Here is a 14,251-nt window from a genome sequence, read left to right on the forward strand (position 1 = left end):
CCTGATGTGCAAGCTCCATCTCATCATATAGCCTGGCCCTCCCCCATCCCCCTGACCATGCTGAGGTCTTTCTGGGGATTTCACTGGTAAGTATAGTGGCCTAGGAAAAAGAGGTATCCTCCACTCCTGCCCCGAGACTTCTGGATTCAAAATAAAACCGTTGACCCCCCCCCCCCCCCCTAGAGGTAATCTCATGATACAACCACTAGAGGTCATCCTTCAATAATCCTTCCATCTAAGGAGCATTTTCCTTATATGGAAGGGTGACCCCTAGCAGTAGTTCCATGAGATTGCTACTTGGAGTATTCAGCACCATTTTGAAACCAGCACAGTCCAGAGACAGAAGCAGTGGGGAACTATTCCCTCCCTGGGCCATTAAACCACAAGGGAGACTGCTGGGTAGGTTCCAGGTGATCGGCCTCTGTGATGGGACAGAATTTGTGCTTGAGGGGCATGATTTTCAGACTTGCAGAGGGGGTATTGAATGGAAGGTTGTTACTTAGGGGGGAACATGGTGGCATGATGAGGTGGGACTGGAGCAGGAGGAGGGGAGATGGAAGGAGGTGTGCTTCTAGGGCACTTCTTATTACAGTAGCCACACTACTGGAGTGATGGTAGCATGACTGCATTTATTGCCACCTCTTGAGATGGCTTTAAGTACAGTTGCGCTATTGGTAGTTGTGACAGCTAATGAGAAGTACCAACCCGTGTACTAGCTATAATGTCCATGACCCACATTAAACAGCTAGTGTAGGTTTTTTACTGTGTTGTCTGGTTTTAACATGCAGTAGCTGTTAAGGTGGGTCGATGCCAAGCAGGTTTAATTAACAGGAGACAGCGTCACATGACAAGACTGAAGCTGTAGCCGCCATCTTGACACACTCAAACCAATGCAAACTATTGGTCCACGCCAAGCCATGCATGGGCAGTCCTTATTTCTAATAAGTATGTTCTATTGTTTTGGGTGACTCAGTATGGCGGCAAGCTCCGCCTACTGGTTTCAGGACAAATAATGGTTTGAGCACACTCCCACTGATTCTTGTCATTAAACCTTCTTGGTCCATGCTAACTTCTACTATGTGATAAAATCAGCACTAGCTTCTTAACATAGCTTAGTAAATAGGTCCTATAATGTCTGAACCCTCTGGGAGGCAAAAATCCAAATGTCCTATGAACACTGACAGGACTGTCTTCTATTTGTTTCACAGAATAGTATCCACACCTGCTGCAGTGTTGAATTGGTGACAGGCAGAACCAATTTATATCAGGGTTCCTCAAATCCAGTCCTTGAGATCCACAACCTAGTCTGGTTTTCAGGATTTCCACAAAAAATATTATGAGACCTATTCACCACTTCCATTGCATGCAAATAGATCTCATACATATTCATTGTGGAAATCCTGAAAACCAGGCTGGGTTGTGGACCTTGAGGACTGGATTTGAGGACCCCTGATTTATAAGCTAAGCTGCAGGTTTCAAAAAAAATGTACCAAGCCCAGAGATGCCAAGGGTGAACCATCCCAATTTGTGAGATTTACCACGCCAAGGAGTGAGATTGAAGGCCAAAGAGTGAGATTTTTCAGACAGTACATCCAGGGTATAAATCTAGATTATGTAAGTGTAGTATTGCTTTGCAAATGAATCAAGGCAGCATTAAATGAAACTGGTTTTTCTTTGGAGGCTCTTAAGGAATACAGACAAAGTGGGGAGAATTTGGTTAATTGTTTGGAGCTGAAAATTGTCTTCCACCCAGTAGTTAAAAGTATGTACACTGGTTTCAGAGCACATGTACTTGTATTAAAGGGAAAAGGGACAGGGCAAGGAAAAGCAGTAGGCAGGAAGGTGTGCTCAGATTTCTTCCTACTGGTTGGACCACTTGGTTTACTTCTCTAAGGCAGTGATCAAGATCAGTGCACTGGTACTGAAGCTCTGATGAGTGAGAACTAGGGCTCAAAGAGTGTGAGAGTGAGAAAGCTTTCAAATGAGTGTGACACACGCCTAATCAATGAGACTTGGCATCTCTTAAAACCTATTTACTTGATCTCACATTTTCACATATATCAACAGTTCATTAAAGAAGAAAAAGAATTAAAGAAAAAAAATGGGTGTACGATGAATAGGAAAGAAGCATGAAACAGAAACAGAGAGAGAGAGAGAGAAAAGCCTTGAGGGGAAAAGGCACACCTCCACTTTTGGCTCAGGCTCCTGCAATGCTCCTGCAGAGAATGCTTGCCATGGCAGGGATCCCTAAGTCCCTGCAAGCCGGTTATCTCTGCTGTACTGTAGCTGCAAACCCCTCTGGAGCAGCCCCCCCATCCCTGGTCTCAGCTGTGGCAGCAAACAGGGTGGCATCAGCCCAATGCACAACCCATGTGACACTATGCTGCTTGTAGCCATCCCATTTGAAACTTCATAGGTGGCAAGTCCTGTTCACAATCTCAAAAGTTGTTTGTGACGCCTGGGGCAGGTGCTTTGCCGCCGAAACATGGACCGTGTCGAGTCCTTGATATGAATATTCTGAATAAACTGCTTCTTCATATTATCTCCCTATTGGTTTGCAAATTTGTCAGCCTCTACTTTTGCTGTTTTGCCACAATCTCAAAAGATCATTAAAGGAACTTGCCACTTGCGAGGTTTCAGTGCAGCTTTGATTAGAGGCAACATAGAGTCACGTGGGCTGCGCATCAGGCTGACACCACTATCCGTTTGATGCTGTGGTTCAGACTGGGAAGAAGGTGTTGTTTTGGAGGCCTAGGGTTACAATATGGCTCCAGAAAAAGCAGGACACATTGATTCAGTCCGGGGGTTTGCTGCAAAGCCCAGACTGGCTCAATCTCAGTCCGGGTTTTGCTTCAATTGAAAGCAATGGAAGTAAAACCCAGACTGGCTCAATCTGTCCTCCTTTTTCTGGAGCCATATGGTAACCCTATGGAGGCCTATTTCTGCTACAGATGAAATGTAAGGGGTTTGTTATATAAATAACTCATGGCTATTGTGGCTTGAGTGAGTAGGGTGACACAAACTGGTGTGGCCAGCGGGGAGAGAGGGTGTGGCCAGCGGGGAGAGAGGGGCATGCTAGTACTGTTTGGGGGAAGTTAGAAAGAGGGTGCTGATGTGGGCTGGAGGGGGAAGCAGAGAGGGAGATGTTGTTGGTGATGGGATGGAGGGGGTAAGTAAAAAGCAAGAAAACTGCAGCTTGGGATTACTAGATGGCTCCGGGTATCACATGCATTGAGGATAAAACCAGGGCTAATTCATCCCTTCCCCCAACTAGCTGAAATCTGCTGGTAGCTCTATGTAGAGAATCCTGGGGGGGTGGGGGGGGGGTGGGGGTGGAAGCTGTGGCATTTCAGGATTTTAGGAAAAGCTATCTTCTCATGCACTCACCTTCAACTCAGAGGGGACATTTTTTTAATTATTAGATATGGATAGATTAGGGTGTTTTACACAGCAACTTATAAACAAACTACACCCAAACAAAATCACTGCTGTGTTTTACTACCCTCGGTCTTGCTGTAAACAGGTCAGAATGTGCCAACTTGGAAAATGTCTTATACATTTTTTGTTAAGGTCTCTTGCATGCACCATGAAATGAAGTGTGCATTGTTCCTCTTCATGTGTTTTCTATCCATAGTGGCTTCCTGGAGAATGTGGAGTATATAATAGCGTAGTGCAATTATGCCTATCAGCTATTTTTATTTCAACTAGAGTTATTTGAGTTTAGTTCTTTAAAATTCATTTTATCAGGAAGAAAACAGAGGGAAGTAATATTTGTGCCAATTTGTACAAGGCTATTGTGGCCTGTATCAGATATTTTCCTAGGTTTTCCTGTTCTGCTGTTTGAATGGATGGGTTACAATAACAATTCTATTAAGAACACATTAAGCTTTTGCAATGCCTTCCTTTATGGCCAACACAACAAGTCTTGTCTTCTATTGAATTTCTCTTCCAACTCAACATCCTTTTTCCCACTGGAATCCCGGGGACAACACATATGCATGGAAAAAGGCATTTTGGGCAATTCTGACATTTAAAGTTGTGCAGAAGTTTAGAAAGCAGCTGCAAAACTGATGACTGCTTTAGACGTGTGTGGCTCTTTATGAAATATATGATTAATATTCACAATTAAAAGATATAACTCCTTGAGTGGTTCACCTACAGGGCAATTCTATAAGCTAGGTGCTCACATTTACGCATGTTTAAAATACAGTAAAGTCTCGATCATCTGACCAAGATGGGACTGACCTGTTGTCGGATAAATTAAAAGTCGGATACTATAGAAAACAATGGTAACCCCTCAAACAATGCAGAAACAAAGGCAGCAAAAGCAGGGTCCCAGCTCACAACGGTGGTAAAAGTAGGGTCTTAGGTTCAGAAAACAGAAAGAGAAGCTGCGTGGCATCACCGGAGGTCAGTCGGATCAGCGAAGGTCGGATAAGCGAGATTGTACTGTACTGGCATTTATGCACCCAAGGGCTACCAGGGCACCTAAGTTCTGTTCTGAAAATACCCATTTAACCCATGATTCTATAACAGTTGCTGAAAATTCCGTGCACAATTTAATAGAATAATGATCCAATTAGTGCTAATAATTGGCTTAAAAAAAATCAATTATTGGCACTAATTAGATTTAATTGGGGCCTATGTGCATGTAGGCATGGGATCCATGCCAAAAATTTACATGTGGTTTTGAGATACACACGTAATTACAGAATATGGGTGCTCCACGCTTAAATTTAGGCACGGGCATTCACACTACATTTTTGTTGATGAAAATGGCGGTGCCTAAATTTACGTGCGGCCTCGCCACTTAAGCGTTAATTCCAAACCTTGCCAAACTTGAAGCGCAGCTCATAGAATACTGTTTAAGCAGCTACTTTTCGGCATAGAGTGGGCTTAGGACAAGTTCTGACTAGTCTGAAAGAGTGGAGTGTACCTAGTCTGGTCAAAAAAGTTACAAGATTATAAAAATATGCTTACCAACGCACTGGCCTGTTGATGTGAACCTGTAGCCAGGCTTACAGTCACAGCGATAGCTGCCAGCTGTGTTGACACATTCCGCATTCGTCTGGCACACAGGTCCATTCTGACACTCATCAATATCTGCAACCAAAATGAATTTCTTATTGTCACAGTACCCAGTTTAAAATACGTTTTTCCAGATTTTAAAACGCTTATACCCATATTCTAACAATTTATAAGCCTAATTGATCAAGGCTTTTTTTTTAACCCTTCCCATGCCTGTGGGAAAATCTCTTGATGATTTAAGCCCTTAACTAATGAAACTTACATATTCTTTGTTTTAATTTTTTTTAATGGCAGTTCTTCCAATAAAGGGACTGTGAATGGTTCATTTCCCTTCTGCAACTTTATCCTGTATTTCTAGTTTGGCAAAAATAGCCTCCATTTATTTAGCACACACGATTTTCAACATTTCGGTTTCCAGTTTACACAAGCTTTCAGCTGTTAAATGCAACAGCAGCATTTAGGTATGCTGAATGTGAAAAACTAGAGCTGCTTTCATGAACAGTTTCATAGTCTACCCCCTCCTTAAAAACAAAAAATTGCATTATAAGTTGCATGACCTGTATCTTCTTAGTAGACAGCATTGCTTAACTCATTCTGTGTAGAAGCAGAAACAGCCTGGGCTTTCTTAAACAGACTTTTGCCACAGACAATCACTACCAAATCACTTGAAAACAATCAACGAAATAACTAACTTTCGCAAATCGTTGAAAACCTATCTCTTCACCAAAACCTACCACGAGAACCCATAACTAACTACAACACATCACCACTCCTCCCTTATTATGACTGTCTTCTTTCTATAATTACTTGATTAGATCGACTTGTTATTCTTGTTATCCTTAATATCTCTTTAACACCAATTGTATTTTTTGTACCCTGAAAGGGTGATGCCATAACAGGTCTTTGTAAGCCACATTGAGCCTGCAAATAGGTGGGAAAATGTGGGATACAAGTGCAATAAATAAATAAAATAAAAAATAAAATCTCCCTTCCTCTAAAGTTTTTCTTCCTTCCTAATGCTTTTTGCTTCATCTCACACCATTCCTCCTTCCAAATGCTTTCCACCTCCCTTTGCACCCTGGCTTGTCCTTCCCAATCTCTTTGCCTTAACTCTCTCAGTTGTTGACCCTCCCCATTCTTATAGGATGAATAGTCCGCCATGGGATTACTCACAATCAATTCCCTTCCACTGTGCATCTCTACAGGCCTGCTGCAGGGGGTGCATTTAATCAGACATCATCTCCTGTTGTCAAGAAACCACATCTCACTGCCCTTTGCAGGAGAGCTGGCTCCAAGGCAGCAGGAGATGACATCAGATTAAACATGGCTCCAGCTGTCAGCCTGTAGGAGAGGGATCATGTGGGTAACCTGTGGTGGCCTGTTTAGCCTGAGAAGTTGGAGAACCAAGAGAGAGAAGGAGGATGTTAAAGAAAAGAGTATTGCTTGACACCCTTTGTCACACGGCAACTGGAACAGCGAAACCTCCCATTTACCACTCTCTAGGCCCAGACCTGCAAGTCAAGATTTTATTATGATGGAGGACCACTTAACTTTTATTGTCCCCTGAAAGTCTGAACAAATGCACGTGCCACAAATTGTTTTATCACATTAATCCAGCTCTTTATACTACTTTCTACCTAAGCTGGCAAAGTTCACACAAAACAACCTTCTTCTATTAGATTAATTAGCATAAAACATCCCTAAAGATGTCTTTGTTGCTAATACACTTAGAACATTTGCTTGCAACTTTAGGGTATGGCCATTAGTTGAATAAATGAAAAATTGGCCATGTTACTGATGTGGTAAAAAAATGGCCTTGGTGCATGGGAGAACCCCACATAGTAAAAGTTTAGTAAAAGGGTCCCTTAGTGATCAATCCATTCATATTTCTTTAAAAAATGTATTTAACAATTACAACGTATTGACTTTGGTAACCAAATCAACAAAATTGAAGATTCAGAAAAGAAATGCCTTACCTTCACAGATCAGTAACTTATCATTGTAGACAAAACCTGATGGACATTCACATCTGAAGCTGCCCACCATATTAACACAGACACCGTTCTCACATACTCCTGGGATTTCTCGACATTCATCAATATCTAAAACAAATTAACCACATCTGTGTAAGTACAGAGGAGCTGAGTAACTAAAGCCAAATTTTAGTAAGCACGATATAATGTGAAGTGCCACTAGGTGGCGCCATTGTGGCAACAGAAGAGATGTAGGTGGGGGCGGGGGGGGGGGGGGGGGGACTGGTGAAGTCAGGTAGGGGTTCTGTGCAAAACAGTATATGCAAACCCACACATATATACAGTCAAACAGGAAAAAGTTGAGATACAATGGGGCTCATTTTGAAACAGAAAAACGTCCAAAAGACGGCATAAAGTAGCAGATGGATGTTTTTCTCAGAACAACATCCAAATCATGATTTTTAAAACTCATGCTTGGGACGTTTTTCTCTGTAGTTCATCTAAATTGCAAGGAGGAGCGTGTTGGAGGTATGTTTTGGGTGGGACTAGGACAGGCTTTCAATTTTCTGCAATAATGGAATACGGACAAAACGTCCAGCCCAAAAATAGGACATTTTTGTCTAGACCTGTTTCAATAATGACTAAGTGTGAAAAAGGTATCCAAACTGACCAGATGACCATTGGAAGGATGAAGGCATGACCCCCCCCCCCCCCATTAATCCCCCAGTGGTCACTGACCACCTCCCACCCCCCCCCCCCCCCCCAGGAGGTGAAAGTGACAATACATACCAGGCTCTATGACAGCAGCAGATATAATGGGCATTCCCCTTAGAACAGTATGCAGGTCCCTAGAGTAGCCTAATGGTTGGTACAGTGGACTGCAGAGAAGGGCTCAGGTGCATATCCCAACATAACTGGTACACTTGTGGTGAAAAGTGTGAGCCCTCCAAAAACCACAAAATACCTACTGCACCTGCAGACTTAAGGGTTATTGTAGTGGTGTACAGTTGGGTACAGTACATTTTTTGCTATTCCTGGTGGGCTCATCAAACATATAAATCGCAAGTGACCGACTCACCTGCAAATACGCAGTAGAGACTTCCCTCTCTGTCCCGCCCTCGCATCAATGTGATGACATCAGAGGGCGAAACAGAGAGGGAAACGGAGTCGGACTGTCAGACGCTGCCGCTGGAGCCTGGAAATGAACATCACGCGCACTAACCTCCACCCTCCCCCCCATCCCCGCCGCCGCTCCCGCCCCCCTCCGTATTGGGCCCCCTGCACTGACCAGACAGTGCCTCTCACCTCTGTGTGGAAGCGCTGCAGGCAGCAGCGCTGTCAGGTCAGTGCAGGGGGCACGGCACGGAGGGGGAGGGAGCAGCAGCGACGAGGGTAGCTGGACATGGGGGGAGGGCAGGGGGGAGAGGGCATGGTTGCTGGACATGGTGTGAGAGCAGGGCAGAGAGGAGGGTTGCTGGACTTGGGGGGAAGGCAGGGTTGGTGGACGGGGGTGTGGGGGTGAGGCCAGGGGACAGACGAGGGCTGCTGGACATGGGGAGAGAGCAGGGTTGCTGGACATGTTTTAAAAACAAAAAACTTGCCCGTTTTAACGGGCTTAATGGCTAGTCATACCGGTATCTTTGACCGGTTTAAACTTAACTGGCCAATGTTGAATATCGGCTTGGCCTGTTAAATTTAAACTGGCCAAAAAAACACCCAGATATTCAATGCTGGTCACTGGAAGCTGCCTGACATTGAATATCTGAGCTCACTGACAACTGTGGGAGGCAGCCCAGCTACCTCCCGCAGTCCGAATATCGGCCCCACTGTGCGTACTTTTCTGTGATATACATGTAACTGCTTCCAGGGGCATAGAATAGTCAGTACAGGAGTGAAATCAGCACTCATAAAATTGGGGGTTGATATTAAAAGTAATTTAAATGGCCAGGAGAAACTCCTGGCCATTTATATCGCTTGTCGGGGGCTAACTGTGGATATTCAGCGGCACTTAACTTCTGAATACCTACGGTTACGGCCTGAGCCGAAACTGGTTAATTTGTAGGCGGTTTGGGGGCAGAGTTGGCACTTATGTAGTTAACCACATAAGTAATTGCATAAAAAGACGGCATAAAATCAGTGCTATCTTTATGTAGTTCACTTTATGTGGTTAAGTGCTGAATATTGCATTTAACCGCATAAGTGCCCAGACATTCAATGCCTGTCCCCAACAGGGATAATGCTGATCACTTCTGGCTGAATATTTCCCCCCTTTTGCTTTGTAAATAAGTTGCTTTTGTGTCCATTCCTAGCAGAGTAAACATATGAACAGTTACACTTCTCTCAGAGAAAGTGTAAATGTGGAGTCTACTTTCCAATGGAGTAATTTGAAATAGCCACATAGGTGCACATGTTGTCTTTATTTATTTATTTTTAAAATTTTGATTTCACATATACCGCCTGCAAGTCTGAAAGTTATTGAAGTGGCATACTTTAAAACAGATGAAACTTATGTGCCTTTGTGCTTTCATAACCTAGGCCTCCTGTTACAAAACGACCCCTCTAAAGGGCAATTCAATAACTGGGCACCACAATTTAGGTTCCCTAATTATGCAGGCTCTGACCCTGTTCTATGAGAGCACTTACATGCCTGCATTTTGGTGCACCCGCTTATACCATGTTAACTTCAGGCATAAATGTCTGCACCTAAATACATCATTTTAGCGGGTAATGTACAGTATACTGTAAGTTATGCATGTAAGTATAAGCCATACCCACGCCCTGCCCATGTTCCACCCCCCCTGTGAATGCCCCCTGGTATTTATGAGCTAAGGAAGTTGTGTGTAATAGTTACAGAATACCCCTGAGTGTGTGGCTAGCATTGGTGCATGCCTGTAACAGTCATGGGTGTAAGTGCCAGAACTCTATAATATAACGGGCTCAACTGGCACCTAACTTTAGGTGACCTGTTATAGAATGAGAGGAAAGGGTGTTGCGATACTACCCACTGGTAGATAAATATCTTGGCAAATGTAAATCATTTCTGCTTCAGCTCTTTTCACCTTAGACATATTACTTGTATATATGGCAAGCAATGTTATGCAGGAAAACTGAACACTGGTTACCTAGCAACAGCCTATGTGTTTTACTAACTAGAGTTCGGCCTAACCAAGCACAGAAATGATTTTTCTTTTGTTTGCATGATAACTCCATACACAGAGGGACTGCTGCGAAATGCCAAATGAATTCATGCTTTGGTTAGACAATTAAAAATTCTCTTCTAACCAAACTTAGATAGAGTTTCATCCCAGAATATCTTCATTACTTGGTGCCTATGGGTCCCTCATGATAGTTCATCCTGATGATAATATCTGTGAGCAAAATTCTTCTAGTCCCTTGATCACAAGACTCTATTCAGTTTTTCCAAAACATAAGCACAAGCCTGATTTACATCTGACTCTTGCCAAAGACAGGAACACAGTTATGTTAAACTCTTGGCAAAAAAAAAAAAAATTAGAATTGAAAACACAAGGACCTCAAATGGAGGAGCAATGCAATAACTGTACAATAGAGATGAAATTACTCACCAGTTGGAAGTCCTGTAAAAATATCAATGACAAATCCAGGCCTTGAATATCCACAAAGAGTTGAAAATGCATCTATAGTTAAATAAAATAAAATAAAAGGTAATATTATATCTGTTCAGGAACCTGTGACATATGTTGACTGTCATATTTTGTTACTGGGTTTTTTTTTTGTTTTCTTTTTTAATTTTTGCAAATCATTTATTTATTCTGCAGTGTTGCCTATAAACTGGACATACCAAGAAAGGGACTTTAGTTGTCCTTTCAGTTTGCATCTTTAAACATGTTAGACGAAGATTTCATCTATACTGCTGACATATTGAACCATTAGGTGGCAAGTTGGAGGATCATTTATCTCTGGAACAACAGATAGGTCATTTTTTGTGTGATGTTTTCAAAAATGTGATTAATGGGTGGGAGGCTAAGAGGGGCATAATTGAACAAAAACGTCTATCTCCATGGGCGTTTATCTCCGAGAACGGGTCCGTGAAGGGGCGGACCGAACCGTATTTTCGAAAAAAATAGACGTCCATGTTTTATTCGACAATTTGTGAGCTGGGCGTTTTTGTTTTTCAGTGATAATGGAAAATGAAAGCACCCAGCTCAAAAACGAATAAATCCAAGGCATTTGTTCATGGGAGGGGCCAGGAGTCGTAGTGCACTGGTCCCCCTCACATGCCAGGAGGGCACCCTAGGGGGCACTTTTACAAAAACAAAAAAAAAGGTAAAAGAGCTCCCAGGTGCATAGCACCCTTCCCTTAGGTGTTGAGCCCCCCAAATCCCCCTCAAAACCCACCGCCCACAAGTCTACACCATTACTATAGCCCTAAGGGGTGAAGGGGGGCACCTACATGTGGGTACAATGGGTTTGGGGGGCGGTTTGGAGGGCTCCCATTTACCAGCACAAGTGTAACAGGTGGGGGGGGGGATGGGCCTGGGTCCACCTGCCTGAAGTCCACTGCACCCTCTAATAACTGCTCCAGTGACCTGCATACTGCTGCCAGGGAGGTGGGTATGACATTTGAGGGTGAAAATAAAAAGTTGTGAAACGGCATATTTTGTGGTGGGAGGGGATTTGTGACCACTGGGGGAGTCAGGGGAGGTCATCCCCGATTCCCTCCAGTGGTCATCTGGTCATTTAGGGCACTTTTTGGTGCCTTATTCGTGGAAAAACAGGGTCCAGGAAAAGTGCCCTAAATTCTCGCTAAAAACGCATGTTTTTCTTCCATTATCGGCGAAAAGCGCCCATCTCTGATCGCCCGATAACCACGCCCCAGTTCCGCCTTCACCACGCCTTCGACACGCCCCCATCAACTTTGTCCGCATCCGCGACAGAGTGCAGTTGAAAACGTCCAAATTCGGCTTTCGATTATACTGCTTTATTCGTTTTTGTGAGATAAACATCTATCTCCCGATTTGGGTCGCAATATAGGCGTTTTTCTTTTTCAATTATAAGCTGGTAAGTGTGACCATTTTTAGATGTGAAAGAAATGTGAACTTTGGTACAGGCATTTCATAACTTGATTATTGTAATAGTCTACGCCTGGGTCTAGCAGTCACACTCATCTATAGAGTACAAGTTACTCAGAATGCAGTGATCAGATTACTTTGGAATCCTAAATGCAGTCCAGCAACTCCAGTTCTGCAGTGTAGGCTCTTCATTGGCTTTCTGGCAAGGGGTAAATAAAATTTATGGTCCTGTTGCTGGTTTTTGGGGCGTTAAGGACAAATTCTGTTGTTATTGCCCTGGGAGACAGTTACGTTGTAGTCAAGCCACTTTAAGGGCAATCTATAAGGAAGGAACCAATATTAAGGTGCCAAAAACACATATAAATGACCAGAATTCCACCATAGACCTGACGTGGCCATGTTTCGCCAAATAGGCTGCATCACGGGTACAGAACTAAAACAGCCTGCCAGGGAGACACTATGCTTAGCCCTGATAGTAAAACTGAGCATCCAAGATGACTTCAGAACTTTTTCAATAGAGAAAGTGTTGAAGTCATATTGGATGCTCAGTTTTAATACCTGGTGCGAAGGTGGCGGACCTCACGCGTCACCTAGATAGGACTTTAGATAGTGCTGGAGAGGAGTCGGCTGTCTTGGTACATATGGGTACCAATAACATAGGAAAATGTGGGAGACAGGTTCTGGAAGCCAAATTTAGGCTCTTAGGTAGAAAGCTCAAATCCAGATCCTCTAGGGTAGCATTTTCTGAAATGCTACCCTTTCCATGCACAGGGCCCAAGAGATATGCAGAGCTCCGGAGTCTCTCCACTCAACCGAAACTGCGCTTACTAAAGTCTCCAATGACCTATTACTGGCTAAATCCAGAGGTCAATATTCTATCCTCATTCTTCTTGATCTTTCCGCTGCTTTTGACACTGTCGATCACAGCATACTTCTCGATACCCTGTCCTCACTTGGATTCCAGGGCTCTGTCCTTTCCTGGTTCTCTTCCTACCTCTCCCTCCGCACCTTCAGTGTTCACTCTGGTGGATCCTCTTCTACTTCTATCCCTCTGCCTGTCGGCGTACCTCAGGGTTCTGTTCTTGGTCCCCTCCTCTATCTACACTTCTTCCCTTGGTTCATTAATCTCATCCCATGGCTTTTCCTACCATCTCTATGCTGATGACTCCAAAATCTACCTTTCTACCCCTGATATCTCACCTTGCATCCAAACCAAAGTTTCAGCGTGCTTGTCTGACATTGCTGTCTGGATGTCTCAATGCCACCTGAAATTAAATATGACCAAAACCGAGCTTCTCATTTTCCCCCCCAAACCCACCTCCCCGCTCCCCCCGTTTTCTATTTCTGTTGATGGCTCTCTCATTCTCCCTGACTCCTCAACTTGAAACCTTGGGGTCATCTTTGACTCTTCTCTCTCCTTCTCTGCTCATATCCAGCAGATTGCCAAGACCTGTCGTTTCTTTCTTTACAACATCCGTAAAATCCGCCCCTTTCTTTCCGAACACTCTACCAAAACCCTCATCCACACCCTTGTCACCTCTCGTTTAGACTACTGCAATCTGCTTCTTGCTGGCCTCCCACTTAGTCACCTCTCCCCTCTCCAGTCGGTTCAAAACTCTGCTGCCCATCTCATCTTCCGCCAGGGTCGCTTTACTCATACTACCCCTCTCCTCAAGACCCTTCACTGGCTCCCTATCTGTTTTCGCATCCTGTTCAAACTTCTTCTACTAACCTACAAATGTACTCACTCTGCTGCTCCCCAGTATCTCTCCACACTCATCCTTCCCTACACCCCTTCCCGTGCACTCCACTCCATGGATAAATCCTTCTTATCTGTTCCCTTCTCCACTACTGCCAACTCCAGACTTCGTGCCTTCTGTCTCGCTGCCCCCTACGCCTGGAATAAACTTCCTGAGCCCCTACGTCTTGCCCCATCCTTGGCCACCTTTAAATCTAGACTGAAAGCCCACCTCTTTAACATTGCTTTTGACTCGTAACCACTTGTAACCACTCGCCTCCACCTACCCTCCTCTCTTCCTTCCCATTCACATTAATTGATTTGATTTGCTTACTTTATTTATTTTTTGTCTATTAGATTGTAAGCTCTTTGAGCAGAGACTGTCTTTCTTCTATGTTTGTGCAGCGCTGCGTATGCCTTGTAGCACTATAGAAATGCTAATAGTAGTAGTAGTAGTAGTA

The 14,251-nt window shown here is 43.8% G+C and overlaps 1 protein-coding gene across 1 annotated transcript in view; it reads right to left on the reverse strand.

Annotated features, from left to right (window-relative positions):
• FBN1 (fibrillin 1) overlaps positions 1-14,251 on the reverse strand; it is a 415,078-nt gene that overhangs the window by 81,148 nt on the left and 319,679 nt on the right. The window contains exons 43-45 of the mRNA XM_030189555.1: positions 10,586-10,657; positions 7,005-7,130; positions 4,981-5,103 (exon numbers count right to left, since the gene is read on the reverse strand). Of these exons, the coding sequence (XP_030045415.1) occupies positions 4,981-5,103; positions 7,005-7,130; positions 10,586-10,657 (321 nt within the window). The remainder of the gene's footprint in view (positions 1-4,980; positions 5,104-7,004; positions 7,131-10,585; positions 10,658-14,251) is intronic.

The sequence above is a fragment of the Microcaecilia unicolor genome, chromosome 1, assembly GCF_901765095.1.
Source record: "Microcaecilia unicolor chromosome 1, aMicUni1.1, whole genome shotgun sequence".
NCBI lineage: Eukaryota > Metazoa > Chordata > Amphibia > Gymnophiona > Siphonopidae > Microcaecilia > Microcaecilia unicolor.